Below are 19,994 nucleotides of genomic sequence, written 5' to 3' on the forward strand. Positions count from 1 at the left end.
AAATTATTTACAGCTTGGGTTACACTTTTTTTCCTCTATTATAATACAGCATGAAAGTTTCAAAGTACAAAATAAAACATCTCAGAAGGCAAATATTATTTCTGATGGATATCAACATTTCTTTTGCAAAAAGACCTTTTAAGTTAAAAGTATAGCACACTACACACTGGAGGACTTGAAGACTTGCATTCCTATTCCCAACACAGGCATCAAAACTGCCAACAGACATTTATCAAAGTAACTTCTTATGAAAAGGCAAAATATCAATATTAGTTGAGATTCAAACTTCATCCTCTTGGGAGCAGTTTCTAAGACAAGGATTTTTCAATTTATACAGCTCCATTCTTAAGAGTATTTTTAACTCATAATTTATTTTTGGTTTTTAATAATTATTCCCAAATTGTTTCTGTATGGATGTATATGTGAAGCTTTTAAAATTTCCATTTAAAGCCATCTCATATGCTCAGTCTTACAAACAATACTTACTTAGTGCTCTGGAATGATCAGGGTTTCTAATACCTTTCATTTTTAATCTCTGTAATAACATGGCTGATGTGAGCTGTCGTACAAGATATACAGACATGGAGTAATTCTACAAAGAAAGATAATCTGTATTAAAGATGAGAGGTAACAGTTATTTACATAAAACACTTGTCTAAGAAACTCTGGTTTCTAAAAACAACATTCAAAATAACTTATACAGGAAAGTCAGTGACTGGGAAGGGAACAAAATCAACTCAGTTACTTTAGGGAAGATGAATGCTTCACCCTATTAAAGGTATTTCTCAATGACTTATCACTTTAAAACATCTATGCGAAAAATAAAATGCTCAGATCAATGGTCTTCAAACTGTGTTTCTAACTTAGCAAAACTGGTACCTTAGGAGCCACCTTAGTATAAATGAGAATACACCCTCCTATGAACACTTCTAACTAGAATTTTCTGTTTTTTTACGTAATAGGGAAAATACATTCAATGAAAAGTGAGTTCCACTACAGAAACAAAGTTCAAACATCTGTGGTCTAAATTAATATTTCTAATCCAGAGTTCCACAGTTCTAATTTTGGCAGACACCTGCTACATGACCTTAGGCAAATTATTCACATGAACCCCAAATCAGCTTTCTTTTGAGAAAAAATTTGACAAATTAATTACTATTTCCAAATGGGCATTTTACTAGAGAAGGGGCAGCTACTGTAGTATATAAGACACATGAAGAATAATAAAAATAAAAAATACAAGGTGAGAAAATAATAGCATCCAATTCCATACCCTCTTAGACTTGGCACAAAGGAACTTTCATGAGGTATTTATAAAGCAATGAAGAGATGATATATAATTTTACTTAAATACTTAAAACCCATCTTACCAGTTCACTACACATATTCATTCAATTGATTCTACAATACTTTTAATAGTTGCCAGACCAAATACTTTAAATATCATTTTTAACATCCTGACACAGTCCTATCACATATCTGACTACCCAAAAGAGTATACAAATTTAATCATTACAATTGCAAGGAAAGAATATTATTTCCATTAAGTGATAGTCGCTCAGTCATGTCTGACTCTTTTAGACCCCATAGACTGTAGCCTGCCAGGCTTCTCTGTCCTTGGAAATCTCCAAGTCAAAATACTGGAGTGGGTAGGCTTTCCTCTCTCCCAAGAAGAGGATCTTCCCAACCCACGTCTGTCTCCTACATTTCAGGCAGATTCTTTACCACTTAGGCCATCAGAGAAGCCCAAGAATACTGGAGTGGGTAGTTTAACCCTTCTCCAGAGGATCTTCCCGACCCAGGAATCAAATCATGGTCTCCTGCATTGAATGCAGATTCTTTACCAGCTGAGCTACCAGGGAAGCCATAATATGGGATTTAAAAAACAAAAAACTGCTAAGCCTTCAATATATGCAATTATTTACTCAAAAACAAAATCTATAAGGTCATAATCATTTCAAAAAGATACACTGCTTTCCTGCTCAAATTTCTCTCAAAAAACTTTATTATCTTACTAAACATTAAAGCATTAGTACTTGCTCAGTTAATAATGTCCCTTATATTTGTACATAATGCCCATTCTCAAGATTTTACTTATTGTTCATAATAAGCAGGCTCCACAGAATTAAGCAATTTTGCAAAAATCAAACAATTTGCCAACTTGAGACTAAGCCAAGATTTCCTGAATCCTTATCCAGTGCTACATCACTGTTCATTTAAGTTCATGCAAATAAAAAATATTAGGGATCAGTGTCTTAGATAAACAAGTTATAGTAAAAATTCAGAAATGAGAGCTAAAGAGAACAATCATTAAAGAGGTCCTAGTATCTGTACAGGCCAAAGATTAATACAAAATATTCATCATGTACTGCTCGGCAATTACCTCAGTGATAAAACCAAATTAATTCTGGCTACAAACATGACTCAACTTCTCCATCCATAAATAGGAAAGCTATCCTTTATTTCTATGAAATTCCAACATTAAAGCTGATGATCAGAAATTAATTGAAATCTCTTCCATTTCTATTACTTCAGTTATGTAAATAAGCAGTTCTAAAATGGAAATCCCTTGTTGTATTAATCAGTATTTCCTAATTGACAAAAAGCTTTTTAAGACTAAGAATCTGCAGAAACCCAGGTTCATCAATCTAAAAGTATGGAGGAATTAATACAAATCTAAGTAAATATTTTCTACTAAATATAAATATAAGTAAATATTATAAGATGCTCATTTAAGTATCAGTAGTGCATATAAAGGCTGGAATAGCTTATGTCTAATCATAACAGGAGTACATTTAGCCATTTCCCCCAAAGCCTCATAAAGCTTTCTTCATCCCTCTTCATAAATATATAACAGTAGCTCAAACTCCCACTTTCTTAAAATACCACTTAAAACACACACATAAACACAAGTATGATTAACCATTAACTTAAGAAATACTGTTAAGGTACTTATCTCCTTTGGAAGATAACAGAGAGATGCTACTGAAGAAACCTTAAAGTTTTAACCTTTAAGAATCTCACATCTCTACCCTGAATTGAAAATTATGGCTTTTGGGGGTTAAAAACAGAAAAGTGAATGAGATTTCACTAGTAGCCTAAGAAAAAGCAAAGTAAATCAATACCACCTAGGGGAATCACTTTCATGCTCCTCAGAGAAAAGAATCTTTACCTTTCCAATTTCTGATGCCCAAGAAATGGAAATCTGGTTTGGCACAGCTGAGGATAACCTAACTAAAGATGTAATATTCAAAGGGCGTCCAGGGCGCTTCTGTTCAATCCCATTTTTAGGTGGTGGTGCATAGCCCTATAACCATAAAAAAGAAAAGCAATTTAAAATTCTCTGCAGAGGAGCAAACATTTTCTCCAAATACAGTATCTTGCCTAATTTCAGTCACACTAAATTCTTTTAGTTTATCCCAGAAATCACACAAAACCCAGAAGAGGAAAATAACCTTTTAAAAACATTGAATATTTTACAAATCCAGAAAAATACAAGAACAAAAATTCCATGTTCCATTAAAATCAAAGGTGCTGAGATCTTGCCATATTGGCTATGATTTTTTTTTTTCCTTTTTTAAACAATAAAGTTGAATCTTTTTATACTGATTCATTTTAGGAACTCGCATTCATTCAAATATCAGGGGTGACAAAGAGGGAAAACGAACTCTGAAAATTTTTTAAAAAGAGCAAGTTGGGGAATTTCAAAGGAATTATTAAAATCTTGTGAGGGATAAAAATGCTCTCTTGACCTGCATCCAAGTTGCTCAGGTGAAAGTGGTATGGTATTACCATCTCTTTAAGAATTTTCCAGTTTGTTGTGATCCACACAATCAAAGGTTTTTGCATAATCAATGAAGCACATGTTTTCCTGGAATTCCCTTGCTTTCTCTCTGATCCAACAAACACTGGGTTTGACGTCTAGTTCCTCTGCCTTTTCTAAACCCAGCTGTACATCTGGAAGTTCTCAGTTCACATACTGCTGAAGTCTAGCTTGAAGAATTTTGAGAATAATTTTTACCAGCATGCAAAATGAGTACAACTGTCCAGTAGTCTGAGCATTCTTTGGCACTGCCCTTCTTATGGACTGGAATGAAAACTGATCTTTTTTTGTGACCAATGCTGAGTTTTCCAAATTTGTTGACATACTGAGTGCAGCATTTGAAGATCATCATCTTTCAGCATTTGAAACAGCTCAGCTGGAATTCCCTCACCTCCACTAGCTTTCTTCAAAGTGATGCTTCCTAAGGCCCACTTGACTTCACACTCCAGGATGTCTGGCGCTGGATGAGTGACACCATCGTGGTTATCTAGGTCGTTAAGACATTTTTTGTATAGTTCTTCTGTGTATTCTTGCCACCTCTTCTTAATCTCTTCTGTCTCTATTAGGTCCTGACCACTTCTGCCCTTTATTGTGCCCATCATTGCACAAAACATTGCTACTCCATTTCTTCTAAGGGATTCTTGCCCACAGTAGTAGACATAATGGTCACCTGAACTAAATTCACTCACTCCTGTCCATCTCAGTTCACTGAATCCTGAGATGCTGATGTTCACTCTTGCCATCTCCTGCTTGACCATGTCCAATTTACCTTGATTCATGGACCTAACATTCCAGGTTCTTTGCAATACTATTCTTCACAGCATCGGGCTTTACTTTCACCACCAAACACATCCACAACTGAGCGTCGTTTCCACTTTGGCCCAGCTTCTTTATTCTTTCTTGAGCTGTTAGTAACTGTCTTCTGCTCTTTCCCAGTAGCATACTGGACACCTAGACTTGGGAGGGGGACTCATCTTCTGGAGTGGTTATCTTTCACCTTTTTGTATTGTACATGGGGTTCTTGTGGTAAGAATACTTAAGTTTTTTGCCATTCCCTTCTCCAATAGATCACATTTTGTCAGAACTCTCCACTATGAACCGCCCTTCTTGGGCAGCCCTGCCTGCTATGGCTCACAGCTTCACTGAGTTACACAAACCCGTTTGCCACGACAAGGCTATGATCTATGAAGGGTACTCCACACATATACACCTTTATTTTTGCCCAAGTATTTTTTAAATGCAACTTCTAGACATGTGACTGGACCCATACTTTTATATGCATCTTTAAAAGACCTCAGGAAATAAAAACAGTATCGTAACCTTACAAAACCAACCATGATTTTAAAAATTGTCTAATATCTAGTTTATATTGTAACTTCTCATCTGCCTCGAAGATGTCTTTTATTCTATTACTGAAACTTTCAAATGTATACTAGAGAAAAAAGTCTAAACAAACAATCACCCAATTCAATATGGTACTTATACGTAGTCTTCGCCCATCTCAGAGTATTATATAAAGTATCCCAGATACATTATTTTATCCATACACAGTTTGACATATAAGATGTCCCTTTAAGAGTCTGAATCAGAATCCAAACTAGAGCTTCACAATGTGCTCAGCTGTCTCTGAAGTCTCCTTTACTCTACATTAAAGAATAACTTTTATACTCTCTCACCCTCTGCCCCAACTCCTACTCTGTCTCTGATGCTATTGTTCTGTTGGGGACCCCAGGGCCCTTGATCTGAAGAATACTCTCATCTTCTGGATTTAGTTGACTGCTTCCTCACAGTTTGAAGATGTGACACTCCATGTTTTAAGCTGGTAATTAGTTGCACAGATTTGACTAGATTCAGGTTCAAATTTTCAGAGACAAAAACTTCACAGAGAAGCTATGGACTTCCTATTGTACCACGTCATGAGGTGCGTAATGTTTGTCTGCTCCATTTTCAGGGATGGCAAGGTCGATCAGTTCAGCTTATGTCAGCCTGATCCCTCCCATCTAGCTGTGACCTAGTGGTTTCAGTATCCACTGATCATTGTTACCTAGATCCATGATATGATTCAGGGATTACCGAAAAAAAAAAAAGAAAAAAAAAAGGTTTTTTAAATCCATTCTTCCTTTTGCTTGTATTAAACCTTTCCATAAACAATTTGACCACATCAACATTTGGTTACTCCGAAATCAATAATTCTTTTATCAATTTTTAGAGCAATGAGTTGATGCAACCTCCAATGGTTTATTTTGGCATAATTATGAACTCACTTATGTTTGAAAATTTTGAGTCTACTTAAGTATTATATTTTAGATGCCAATATTATCCCATCTTAGGCCAAGGAAATCTCTTCACACTGGAGCATGTGTGTGCTCGTTTTAACAAAAGAAAATACTGATTCTACTTTACACCAGATTTACTGTGAGGCAGACCATCGGCATAATTAATATATGCAGGAAAAAAATTATGTATCAGGAAAAAGAAATCCACAAACTCAGGAAGAGAATACATTAAGATGATGGCGCTGGTACTGACATGTCTCCCACCGCAATGAGAGGAAACACTTCGGAGATTATCGCCGGCTGCACTGTAGCACACATCCTCTCCATTCTTTGGAATCTCTAAAAGAAATACTCCCCCACGTCAACCCCCCACACACACCCCCAACCTCACAGCTCCACAGGTTTACATCCATTTCTCAAAATCTGTCTAAAAGGAAAAATAATTTAGCCTTTCAAAACTCGCCCGGCAAAGAGGGTCTTTTTTTTCCCCTCTCTCTTGCCCTCAAAAACAAAATTTCCTCATTGGGTGGTCAGTCTGTACAATGGTAGCATTTGGGTCAAAGATGGAGGTATGGGGAATATTCCTGTAGGCAGTTTCACTTGTGCCTGCCCTCACTGCACATGTCATTCTACAAGCCCTGCTATGAGCTGCTTACTGTCATCCCTGTTATCAAGAGACTGGAAAATCAATGGATAAAAGTACCTTTTAAATTTAAAAGTCATCATCTTGATCTGGGTAAAAAAAAGCACATAAACTGCTTTCATCACTATTTGACCCTTATTATCCAGGGACACACTGCTATTATCAAGGGAACACCATTTTCCATTCAGTTCACTCTCTGTTCATGCAGTAGAGTTTCCAACCATTATGGATCCATGACTGCATACTGCAATAAGGTCATACAGACAGGGACTTGTTCCAGGACACAAATTCAAATATATTCAGAGCCCTAATGGGAAATCCCATGACTGTCAAAGCTCATTCCTCCAAGATCTGTTGTGTAATAAACCAGGATCATGGGCAAAAACCACATGTCAAACTTCTCTGTGGCCTGCTGATGCTTCTTAGAATTGGAATAAAGTCCCTGAAGATCTCCATGGTGGTAAAGAGCTCAATTCTTCTCCTAAGGTGGCAGTATACTCACCTGATAACACACCAGTCAATGCCCATGTTACATTACCCCAATCTATATCCCAATATTGGGATATTACAATATCTCAATCGTGGATCAAGGGAAGGTCTCAGCAGTTCTCCAGCAGTTCCATGTACCTTTACATCCGCTGTCCCACAGGAATTCACAAGGCTAAAGATGAAGAATGTCTTTGGGAAAGGCTGGCATCTGATCTTTGGGACCACCCTATTAGTGTCAGGCAAGGTCCCCCTTGCCCCCACCACCTCTCCATTGCCTCTGTTTCTGAAATCCTTTTTGACATCCTTTGTCCTATGCTCCATTTCTTCATCTCCCTCACAAGTGCCCCTGGAGCCACCACAGGACCCTGGCTCCAGAGGTGAGTGTGGGACTCACCATATAGTAGTCAGTATGTTCACCAACATCCCTAGTGTAAGTATTCAAGGGCTGGTTAGTGTTTTTGGAGAGAAACCAGCAGTGATGAGCAACAGTGTCCCAGAGAACGTGCTCAACTACCTAAGTTTTTCTCTCTCATCAGTTCTGAAAGAGTGACAAATTCAGAGCTATCCACAGTGGTGCTGTAGATCTTAAAGATAGAATTATTATACCAAAGTATGCCACTGACTGGTCCCCTTGGAATATTTTGTGGAACATGTGTGTACACTTCTGTAACCATCGTATTTTCGGCAGCAACACCAGAGTTTAAGTACAGCCTCACATATTTCAGAGACACAACTCCCCAAAACTAGCACAATCATTTAATACTGGACAGATCTTCCAGGTGGGTCTATAGACACCAAGAAGATTATCATAGTCAGATATTTCTTTAAGGAGAGTGACAGAGTTAAACAGCAATAAAAGTCAAAGGTCAAAAGAAATCTTAGCCCATCCAAGACAAAGAAAATTGGAAATGAAAAGCCATGGAAAATGTGCTATCATTCCAAAATCTTAGGTTTCCTCTGCCACACATCTGGCCACCCAGTGGCATCCTTTAGTTCCAAGTAAGCCTGCTTCTTCCCCTGGTTTAGATCTTTATATGATTCATCCAGATAAAAGACAGCTCCTGAGGTCCCTGTTGCTTACAGCCAGAAACCCAAGATGCAAAATGTTCCCCCTGGGTTTTGAACATGCACAAGACCATGTAAATCATATAAATCCACATGCTATATATGACAGAAATGAGACTCCGGACAACCAATAAGTCAGATCTTCGAGTACAGGGGTCGGCCTTGGCCACGGGCCATTGTCACTTTGGGGTTCAACTACAATCACTTGGCCCTGGTAGAGCTGAGATTTCTAGACTTTGTTGTCTGGCTTGCTCAGCTGCTCAAAGCTGTTGCTCATACACTTATTTCAGAGCCAAATCTTGCACTCAGCAGGAATGCTAAACAGTCACCTCATCTCCATGTCAAATGGTGCCTGCTTTGCTGAATACGGCAGCTTAGCATCATGGGAGAATCACTGTTCTCACAGCACTTCTTCAGTTAAGATACATAACCACTCTGAAAAACAGGCCATGCTCTACTATTGAGATTACAGCTTTACTGCCACACAGCTGTAGCAAATTCGAAGTTTAGTTCAAACCTCAGTGGAGCCAGATACATACTCCTGTTCAACAATTGTTATTTTAAGATTTGACATCTATCAGGTCAGAAACAGGCTATACAGACAGAGACAGAGAGGGAGACAGAGAGAGTGTCTCTCCCTCTCACTCAACAGGCTGTCAATCAAACACCACTGCATCCATCTCTCAAGGGTGTGCACCATCAAGGCTCAAGCTTGGAATCCTCAATCAGCATGTCCAGTTGTCCTCAGCAGCCTCTAACTTTCACCATCTCATTCAGACATCCACTGCAACGTGCTGCCCTAATGTCCTTCCCTACAGGTCCTGCCCTGCTGCTATGCCTTTTGAAATCATCTTAAGAATCTCTCACAGCTTCCTTACTTCCTGGCACAAGATGCTTCAAGCTCATCTTTTCCATCTCCCCCAGACCTGGAATCTGCCACTTCCGCAAGCAGCCATGAATCTCTCTAATGGAAAACAGTATTTAATGCTGGGACTGTTCACTGGCACTAAGCAGTCACAATTTTTAAGCCTTGTTAGCATTTATAATAAACTCACAAGCAAAAGCCTGGTGTATAAAAACCAACTTACAGGCAAAGGAAACAGCTTCCCATTTACTTTTATACACAGACTATTGGGATAGTTATCTTCTTGAGGGCAACTTGTCTCTGCCAGGCAAAGTCTGCATTAAAGAAAAAAAAAAAAACTCTTAAATACTGTACTCAAATTTACACTTTACAAATTCAGGACTATATGCACATAGTTAGCAAGTATAAAAGTAACAGAAGAATTTCAAACTCACCTCAGCTGAACTTGTACTGTATAATCTCTCCTACCACCTGGCAAAAAATCCCTGGTGGAAAGAGAAGAACAAGTGGGTTAGGAAAACACAACCAGAATTCACAGAAATATGCTCAACAGAAAAAAAAAAAGCATTATTGGTATTTTTATTTGTAGTCCTTAAAAAATGAACATTAGCCTAAACAATGGCAGAAGGTTTACTCAAAACAAAACACTAGTGATAGTTCTCATATGCCTAACATTTAGTCTTGACTTTACAGCAATTTTAAAGTATTTGCAATTCATGGGAACTTTCACAATACAATTTTTATCAATAGACAACAGATTTGGTTAACATGAAAAGGAGCACATTAGGTTCTAAGACTGATGAATTAATTTGCTCACAGTGGTTTTGAAACCTTTGCTGAGTATTCCAGTCACTTGAAAGCATTTTTAAATATAAAGGCCCACTCATCAGGTATCCTTATTGGCTCTGAAGCACAGTCAGAGCATTAACAGTCTTTACAACTACTCAGGGGATTCTAATATAAGAACTAGGATAAATAACTGGTGTCCAGAGTCTCAGACCCTCTATACCACAGCAACTTCCTAACTATGCACCCAATTAAGGACACAGAGTATCTGAGAATTTCTAGATGAGAACCTAACAGAGTCCCATATAAAACATCTCTGACAATGAAACTCCTAAATCCTTGCCATCAAAATGGAGTCCACAGTGAAGCAGCACTCTAACTATTTGGGAGTGTCCTAGTTAGAAATGCAGAATCTCAGGTCCCACCTCAGACCTACAGAATTAGAATCTGAATTTCAACAAGATTCCCAAAGCGATATGTATTCGCTTTATAGTTTAAGAAATCTTGCCCTCAGCCATTGTCATAAATCTTGGACTGTATCAAAGAGAAGGTCATTAGAGCTAAGTCCTGTCGAGAGTACATACCGCCCTCCACCTTGCTCCCACGGGGCTAGCCTTCTTACTGCTTCCAGTTCTCTATGTTCCCCAGAAGGCAGTAAAGCAGAGGAATGACCAGCTTGAGTCCTACAGTTCCAAACTGCGGGACCTTGGGCAAATGACTCAACCCTTCTGTGCTTGGCTATACCGGTTAAAGATGGAAAATGACTGCACCTACTTCATGAAGTTGTGGTGACAAACGTGTTAATACATGTGAAGTGCCTCAATATAAGAAGTGCTCAACACGTGTGAGCAGCTGGTTGCTATTATTGTTAACTCTGCTTCTCCTGCCAGTAGTAATCCACATTTCTCAAATGTCTATTCACAAAATCGTAGACAACACTGACCTCTTGTGAGTAACTCGTATCATTCTGCTCATTAAAATCAAACAACACTGCAAAGTCTGGGTGCTGGAGCATCAAAGATAAATAAAACATGATATTTGCTTTCAAAAGTCACATATGCTAGTAGGTAACAAATATATACAACTAAAATAATATGGTATTAAAGAGGGAAATTCTATTTTCTCTTGAAAGTTCAAGGCAATTTCCGTAATTAGTCTGAACAAATTAGAAGAGAGTTTGGACAGCTGTGGTTCTATTTACACTTAAGAGAGACATACTTCCATCAGTAACAGCAGCTTCACTAGTGATGTCATACTCAACAAAAGGAAAGCATGGCAAATGCTTGTTAGGTTGGGAACACAATTTTTAAAAGACTAACCTAGAAAGACAGATGGGAGAACGTTTATAAAGGATTTTGGATAGTTCACTAAGGATTCATGCTTCATTCCAGCAAGGAAGATTAACATAAACTGCGAAATACAATGTGTTATATATCTTCACAAATATGACATGTAATGACTAAGCATCTTCTGACATTTTCTGACAGTAACTGTTCTAGGAACTTTTACATGTTGAATTCATTTATTAGATATAAAGGCATTTACTACCTGCCAGACACTATATGACAGGCCTTGAGAATATAAAAATGAGTAAGTGATGTTGGTTTCATTAAGAAGTTTGTAAATTCAAGCAGTCAAATAAATGTTTAATAGAAAATAAGTTCATGAAAGTAGTACAGTGAGAGACAAAGGATATATTTGGGGAAACATGGAAAGGGATCATAGAAAAGGTCAGACTTGAACTGGCCCTTAAAACGTGATTCAGGTCTGCCAAGCAGAGTAAGGAGGAAGAGGATACGCAAAGACGGAGAGCTGGGAAAGCCTACTTGGAGTACAGGCTGATAGAGAAGAGTGATGGGAGATGAGATGATTTAAAAAAACATGAATGAGTATACCCTGCTGAGGCCACTTCTCCCAAGTCGAGAAACAAAACTAACCTACCACAAACACAGAAATACAAGTAGCGATTCAGGCCAAATGAGCAGCAGAGGAACATTTTCCACATGAAGGAGCTAGATAAAACTTCAGAAAAAAACTGCAGAGATAGGCAAATCTACCCAAGAAAGAGTCTGGAGTAATGATCGTAAGATGACCTAAGAACTTGGGAGAAGTTAATTTCTGCACAAAGTGAAAAGTTAGAAGTTTTAAGAGTTAGGAAATATAAAGAACAACCAGAGATGAAGACTATAAAAACTGAAATGAAAAATACATTAGAAGGAATCAACAACAGATTAAATGATACAAAAGAATGAATCAGTGAGCTGAAAGAAAGTAGTGGAAATCACTGCTTCTGAACAAAGAAAAAAGAATGAAAAGAAATGAGGACAGTTTAAGAGACCTCTAGGACATCAAATGCACTAATAATTCGCAGGGGCCCCCAGAAGGAGAAGAGAGAAAGGACCTGGGAACATATTTGAAGACATAACAGCTGAATATTTTCCTAACATGGAAAAGGAAGCAAAAATAAACAAATGGGACTTCATCAAATGTAAAGGCTTTTGCACAGCAAAGGAAACCATCTACAAAACAAAAAGACAATCCATGGAATCGCAGAAAAGATTTGCAGATAATGTATCTGATAAGGGATCAACATCCAACACATATAAACAGCTCATGTGACATCAAGAAAATAAACAATCCAATTAACAGAACTGAATAGCCATTTTCCCCAAAACAGAAATGCAAGCGACCAACAGGCACATGAAAAGATGCTCAACATTGTTAATCATCAGAGAAATGCAAACCAACACTACGAGTTAATCACCTCACATGGTTCAGAATGGCCACAATCAAAGAGTACACAAATAATATATGCTGGAGAGGGTATGGAGGAAAAGGAACCCTCCTACACTGTTGGCGGGAATGCAAACTCGTGCAACCACTATGGAGAACACTATGGAAGTTCCTTAAAAAATCAGAGTTACCATATGATCCAGCAATTACACCCTCAAGTATATATCCAGAAGAGACAAAAGCTGTAATTCAAAAAAATACATGTACCCCAATATTCACAGCATCAACAGTAAGACATGGAAATAAGTGTCCATTAACAGATGAATGGATAAAAAATACACACACACAATAGAATATTAGTCTATAATAATATAATAATGCCATTATTATATAAAAATAAGAATAAAATAATGCCATTTACGGCAACACTGGGTGGACCAAGTAAAGAAACATTTACTTCTAAGTGAAGTAAATTAGAAAGACAAATATCACTTATATGTGGAATCTAAAAAGTGATATAAATGAACCTGTTTACAAAACAGAAAACACAGACATAGGAAAAGAAAAACTTATGGTTACCAAAAGGGAAAGGGAGCTAGGGGAAAGGATGCATCAGGAGTATGGGATTAAATATACCACCATATATATAAAATAGATAAACAACAAAGACTTAAAGTATAGCACAAGGAACTATACTCGGTATCTTATAACACCCTACAATGGAAAAGAATCTGAAAAAGGTATCTGCATATCTGAGTCACTTAGCTGCACACTTGAAACCCAACACTGTAAATCCACTGTACTTCAACCTGAAAAACTGAAAACGACGGTGAGCAGAGCAGGTGTGGCAGAGAACTGTCAAGCGATGGAGTGCGGACTTCAGATGCTATCACTAAGGGCTTCCCTGTTGGCTCAGATGGTAAAGAATCTGCCTGCAATGCAGGAAACCTGGGTTTGACTGCTGGGACGGGACGATTCCCTGGAGAAAGAAATGGCTACCCACTCCAGTACTCTTGCCTGGAGAATTCCACGGACAGAAGAGCCTGGCGGGCTACAGTCCATGGGGTCACAGAGTCAGACACGACTGAGTGACTATTTAACACACGTTTACACAGGGTTTTTAAGCACAAGGAAGAAAAAACTGAATGGGCTTTAAAAAGATCAGTTGGGTCATCTGGGAGAGTTAGGAGATCATTACACTTGCATAGGCAGAAAATGAATGCTTGAAAGTTATTTAAACATAAATATCACAGAATATGACATTTAGGGACAAAAACTAATAGGACTAAATGACTGACTGGATACAAGGAGGTAGGATAAGGAGCAGGGAACACCAAGCATGGTGCCCAGGTTTCAGAATGGTGCAACTGGACAGACAGTGATGCTACGCACCAGGATCAACAGAGGTAGAGCCGGTTATGGCGTTCAGTCACCAATCACTGAGTGAGGTGATTATTTCTTCAACTTTACATGCTAGGTAAATTAAGATTCAGTAGGCTTTAGTAACCTACCCAGGGGTATACAGACTTAAGTGGTTAAGCCAGAATTCACATTTCAATCAGTATGAACTCTAAAGACCACGCTAGCTTCTGAAGGGTAGAGTTGCTTCAAGTTTTAAATCCTGAAAGAGACACAAAAGGATGAACAGAGTAGCAAACTGCAAGGACCTGGCAGATGAAATGTGGGATAATATAAAGAGGCCTCTGTTCAGGCAGAGCCCACACCATCAACAGAACAGGCAACAGGAGGAAACATACTAAGCAAAAACCTCTTTGAAGCCAGCTAATTTAAGAAAGAAAAGAAAAAAGCACATTCATGGATACTATCACAGAGCAGCGAGGAGAGAATCACACCTTGATTTTGGGAACATGCAAGAGATGGCACTACGAGGAACTGAGACAGCATGATTGCAGAGGCAGCGGTACCCAATGGTAGCAAGATCCATCTTCACAAGAGGTAACAGAAAAAAACCACCCAAACCTGAAGGCATTCAAGCCTCTGGCTTAGACCTTATCGCCATTATAGGCAAAGGGGAGGGGATGGATGCACAGCAGTTTTCAAATTTGCTGCAAACTGGAAATGCCTGGGGAGCTTTAAAAACTACTGCTGTTGGGTTCTATTTTCAGAGATTCAAATTTAATTGGTATGAATGAAATCTGGGTATCTGGAATCTTAAAAGCTCCCCAGTTGATTCTAATACCCAGCAAAATTTGAGAACCACAGGGATAGAAGTTATATGATACCACAAGAAGTGTAATTATTCAAATCCAGAATGTGTAATATGCTAACAGAGTCAAATAAACCACTCTTTTTCAAATTAAGAGGTAGAAAGTACGGTAAGGGTAGAATCAGAGCTCCTTAGAGAATTTATCCTTCCCACAACTGGGGCTTGTGTCACTTCAGTCGTGTCCAACTCTGTGCAACCCCATCCCTGGGATTCTCCAGGCAAGAACACTGGAGTGGGTTGCCATTTCCTTCTCCCATGCATAAAAGTGAAAAGTGAGAGTGAAGTCGCTGAGTCGTGTCCGACTCCACTCTTTGGGACCCCACAGACTGCAGCCCACCAGGCTCCTCCGTCCATGGGATTTTCCAGGCAAGAGTACTGGAGTGGGGTGCCACTGCCTTCTCCCAAGATTCATGAGTGAATGCTAAATTGGTGGCAAAAAGTTGAAGATAAACAGAATATGTGCTTAATCTCAAACTATCTCCCCCAGATATTTATTAACAAAGGGAGGGGAAAAAAAACCCAGCAACTTCACAGTGCAGAAATCTGGTGAATAGTACCTTACCCAAGTGATCAAAATTAACATGACCAAATATAGCATGCATCACTATTATGAATCCCCTGTTACAATACACTGAGAAGGGCATATATTAGTAACTCTTGCCAAAAATGCATAATCTGAATCTAATCATGAAAAGACACCAGATAAAACCAAACCAAGAAATATTCTACAAAATTTCTGACCAGACTCAATAAAAGTATCAAAAGTTACGAAACACGAGGGAAAATCTAAGAAACCATCACAGATTGAAAGACATCAGTGATACATCTATTCTGTGTGACTTGCGATTCTGGAATGAACCCGGGAATAGAAATTAATTAGCAGAAAAACTGATAAAATCTGAGTAAGGTCTATAGTTAACAGTACTGCACCAAGATTAATTTCTTGGTTTTGATAACTGCCATTTATAACTATGAAACATGTTAATATTAAGGGAACTCGATGAAGAGTATTTTCTACTACTTTCACAACTCTTCTATAAACCTATAGTTAGCTTCAAGTAAAAAGTTTTTTAATTGTGGGAGACATAAAAATCAAAATAATACACAGGCCGTATTTGAATACTGAAAACAACCCTGAAAATTTGAATACAGGTTAGACACTGTTTTATGTGAAAGAATCATTTTTAGTGTGATTATGTTAAAAATTAAGAGATGTATCTTGAGGTATTTTTGGGTGAAACTACATGATGTCTGAGGTGGGTTTTAAAATATTTCAGGAAAAAAAGTTGAGGAGTAGTCACATACAGATTCCAAAATGTTGATAATTATTAAAGCCAGGTAATGAGTACCAAGCTGTTACTTCCACTTCTAAGGAAATTTTTTTTTTTTACTATTTGATTAGCCAACTCTGTAAAGGTTGGAGCTTGCAGGGACAACATGGGTGTCTTTTGTCTTTTTTGTTGGGAGGATCACTAATAGCCTATTACGGTTAGTATTTTTAAAATTTTTTTGTGGATAAATATTCCTAAGGTAAGATTTATCATGTTAACCATCTTAAAGTGTACAGTTTTGTGGCTTTAAGTACATTTATACTATACCATCACTACCATCCATCCCGGAGACATCCATGATTAAAACTTTTTATTGAAATTAATTATTTAGTCATTCATTTCTTGACTAGTAACATTCACACAGTTCAAACTTCAAAAAGATACTAAAAAAGATATAAAGTGAAAAAATTCCCTCAACTTGGACCACCGCCACCTGATTCCCTCCTCCAGAGGCAACTTACCATATTTGTCCAGACATATGCTATACACTTAAGCAAATTACACACACGCCTTTTTAAGACAATGTGTGTGCTTAATCACTCAGTTGTGTCTGACTCCTTGCGACCCCATGGACTGTAGCCCACCAGGTTCCTCTGTCCATGGGATTCTCCACGCAAGAATACGGACTGGGTTCCCATTTCCTTCTCCAGGGGATCTTCCCCACCCAGGAACTGAACTGAGGTAGGGCTTCCCTGGTGGCTCAGACGGTAAAATTGTCTGCTTGCAATGCTGGAGACCCTGGTTGGATCCCTGGGTTGGGAAGATCCCCTGGAGAAGGAAATGGCAGCCCACTCCAGTATTCTTGCCTGGAAAGTTCCATGGATGGAGGATCCATGGGATCGCAAAGAGTCGGATACGACTGAGCGACTTCACTTTCACTTTCCTGCATTGCAGGTGGATTCTTTACCAGCTGAGCAACCAGGGAGGCCCTTTTTAAGGCTAATTAATGGTACATATTATTCAAATTCCATGCTTTGATTTGTTCATTTAAAAATGTATCTTGAAAACTAGTGATTAAATAATCTCCCTCCATCAAAGGCCAACCCAACACCCTAAAGAAGCTTGTAGTAATCTCCTCCATCTATAAATCAGCTCTTATTAGTCATTACTGCATTGGTGTTTTCCATGTGACACCCTGTAATGCCAACAATCATTTTATGTATATAAGCCAGTTCATTAACTGGATTGCAACTTGTGGAAAGGAGACATGCCATATAATATAATGCTTTGTAGCTAATGAACCCTTAGTAAATGTTCTCAAGCAGGCATCATCAGTGAATAACAAACAATACTAAATAATAATGATGTGGCTTGGGATATAAAATATAACTTTTAACTTACCCTATTCATTTCTCAGTTGGTTTATTAGTACTTCCAAGTTTGAAAGTACTTCCAATATAAAAATTTCCTGCAATCTCTTGCCACCAGTGAATATGTACATTCATTTTACTTCTTCGATAATTTCCTTCTCTAAATTTTCCAAAACCCCTATTATCTGGACATTGGGTCTTTTGGACTAATCCTTAGTACTGTCCCCTTTTTTCTCTTTTACTGTTCAATGTTTGGTCTTTTTCCCTTCTGGGGAGCTCAAATTTTACCAAGTCAAGGTATAAAATTATTCTGAGGCTTTGTTGAGAGCAGTGATGTGATCAGTGAAAGGATCTAAAGTGGTATTCCATACTATTCCACCTGACAACATTGTGTTCATCTTCAAGATGTTAGAGTGTTTAAGAAAAATCTATAAATTCTGATCCGTTTTAGGAGATTGAGAATGCACATTAACATAAGAAAGACTGAAAAGTCTGACTTGAAGAACTTTTGAAACTATCTTAAATATAGAATTTCCAAAACTTAACTGCAGGACCTTTATTTTTTAAAAACTTGTATTAACATCTCACAGAAGATAAGTGTTCTAAAGAAGAGCTGAAAGGATGCAAAAAGATCTCTAATTTGCTCAATTCTGGGTTCCAAATTTTAACTCTACCATTCCAGAATATCGTTTAAATCTTTTTAAAGTCTTATAAATAATGTATTAACACCAAAGATGACTTATTTAATTGGAAAAGTATATAGATTTCCTTTTCTTTCCTATCTCTTTTTAGTTCATTGCTCTTAATAAAGGTGTTTAAGTTTATCCTATTTTTTGAAATGGCAAAGCTCAGAGTACTTTTCATAATTGTTTTCAGATTTCTGCTAATTTTTTTGGCCCAGGTAACCACACAGCTCAGAATGGTCCTCTAGTTTATGTTCTTATCCCAGAAAAATTATTAATGTCCACATTCACTATAAAAAAGCGTCTGGGTGATGAACTTTATGTCATTTTATCTTTGGGGCTGTTAACACAATTCTTTTTCATGTTGCTATATTTGGAATTAAATTTTCATTAAAAAAAAAAATTACTGCCAGAAGTGAGAAAAAGTAATTCAAAGGGGTTTTATTCAAAAATTAAAATGTTTTTCTGACTGTTGTTCAGTCATTCAGTCATGTCCAACTCTTTGTGACCCCATGGACAGCAGCACACCAGACTTCCCTGTCCTTCACCATCTCCCAGAGTTTGCTCAATTCATGTTCACTAAGTCAGTGATGCCATCCAACCATCTCATTCTCTGTTGTCCCCTTCTCCTCCTACCTTCAATCTTTCCCAGCATCAGGGTCTTTTCCAATGTATCGGCTCTTTGCATCAGGTCGCCAAAGTACTGGAGCTTCAGCTTCAGCATCAGTCCTTCCTTCCAATGAATATTCCGGGCTGATTCCCTTTAGCATGGACTGGTTGGATCTCCTTGCAGTCCAAGGGACTCTCAAGAGTCTTCTCCATGACCACAGTTCAAAAGCATCAATTCTTTGGTGCTCAGCCTATTTTATTGTCCAGCTCTCACATATGTACATAACTACTGGAAAAACCATACCTTTGACTAGACAGACCTTTGTCAGCAAAGTAATGTTTCTGCATTTTAATATGCTGTCTAGGTTTGTCATTGCTTTTCTTCCAAGGAGCAAGCAACTTTTAATGTCATGGCTGCAGTCACCATCTGCAGTGATTTTGGAGCCCAAGAAAATAAAAGTCTGTCACTGTTTCCATTGTTTCCCCATCTGTTTGCCATGAAGTGATGGGACCGCATGCCATGATCTTCATTTTCTGAATGCTGAGTTTTAAGCCAGCTTTTTCACTCTCCTCTTTCACTTTCATCAAGAGGCTCTTTAATTCCTCTACACTTTCTGCCGTAAGGGTGGTGTCATCTGCATATCTGAGGTTATTGATATTTCTCCTGGCAATCTTGATTTTAGCTTGTGCTTCATCCAGCCTGAAATTTCACATGATGTATGCATATAAGTTAAATAACCAGGGTGACTATATACAGCCTTGACATATTCCTTTCCCAATTTGGAACAAATGTGTTGTCCCATGTGTGGTTCTAACTGTTGCTTCTTGAGCTGCATACAGGTTTCTCCGGAGGCAGGTAAGGTGGCCTGGTATCCCCATCTCTTTTAACAATTTTCCACAGTTGGTTGTGATCTACACATTCAAAAGCTTTAGTGTAGTCAATGAAGCAGATGTTTTTCCAGAATTCTCCTGCTTTTTCTATGATCCAACGGATGTTAGCAATTTGATCTTTGGTTCCTCTGCTTTTTGTAAATCCAGCTTGTACATCTGGAAGTTCTCATTTCATATACTGCTGAAGCCTTACTTGAAGGATGTTGAGTATGTGAAATGAGTGCAACTGTGCAGCAGTTTGTACATTCTTTGGCACTGCCCTT

At 38.1% G+C, this 19,994-nt stretch overlaps 1 protein-coding gene across 8 annotated transcripts in view; it reads right to left on the reverse strand.

Moving 5' to 3' along the window:
- The window catches only part of PIAS2 (protein inhibitor of activated STAT 2), a 99,701-nt gene that overhangs the window by 40,294 nt on the left and 39,413 nt on the right, over positions 1-19,994 (reverse strand). For all 8 annotated transcript variants that reach the window (XR_009690780.1, XM_061130862.1, XM_061130856.1 and 5 more), the window contains exons 4-7: positions 9,596-9,646; positions 9,385-9,475; positions 3,173-3,307; positions 487-592 (exon numbers count right to left, since the gene is read on the reverse strand). Coding sequence is in view for 7 of the 8 variants with exons in the window: in XM_061130862.1 (XP_060986845.1) it covers positions 487-592; positions 3,173-3,307; positions 9,385-9,475; positions 9,596-9,646 (383 nt within the window). In the remaining variant the exon portion in view is untranslated. The remainder of the gene's footprint in view (positions 1-486; positions 593-3,172; positions 3,308-9,384; positions 9,476-9,595; positions 9,647-19,994) is intronic.

The sequence above is a fragment of the Dama dama genome, chromosome 27 (assembly GCF_033118175.1).
Source record: "Dama dama isolate Ldn47 chromosome 27, ASM3311817v1, whole genome shotgun sequence".
NCBI classification, from domain to species: Eukaryota; Metazoa; Chordata; class Mammalia; order Artiodactyla; family Cervidae; genus Dama; species Dama dama.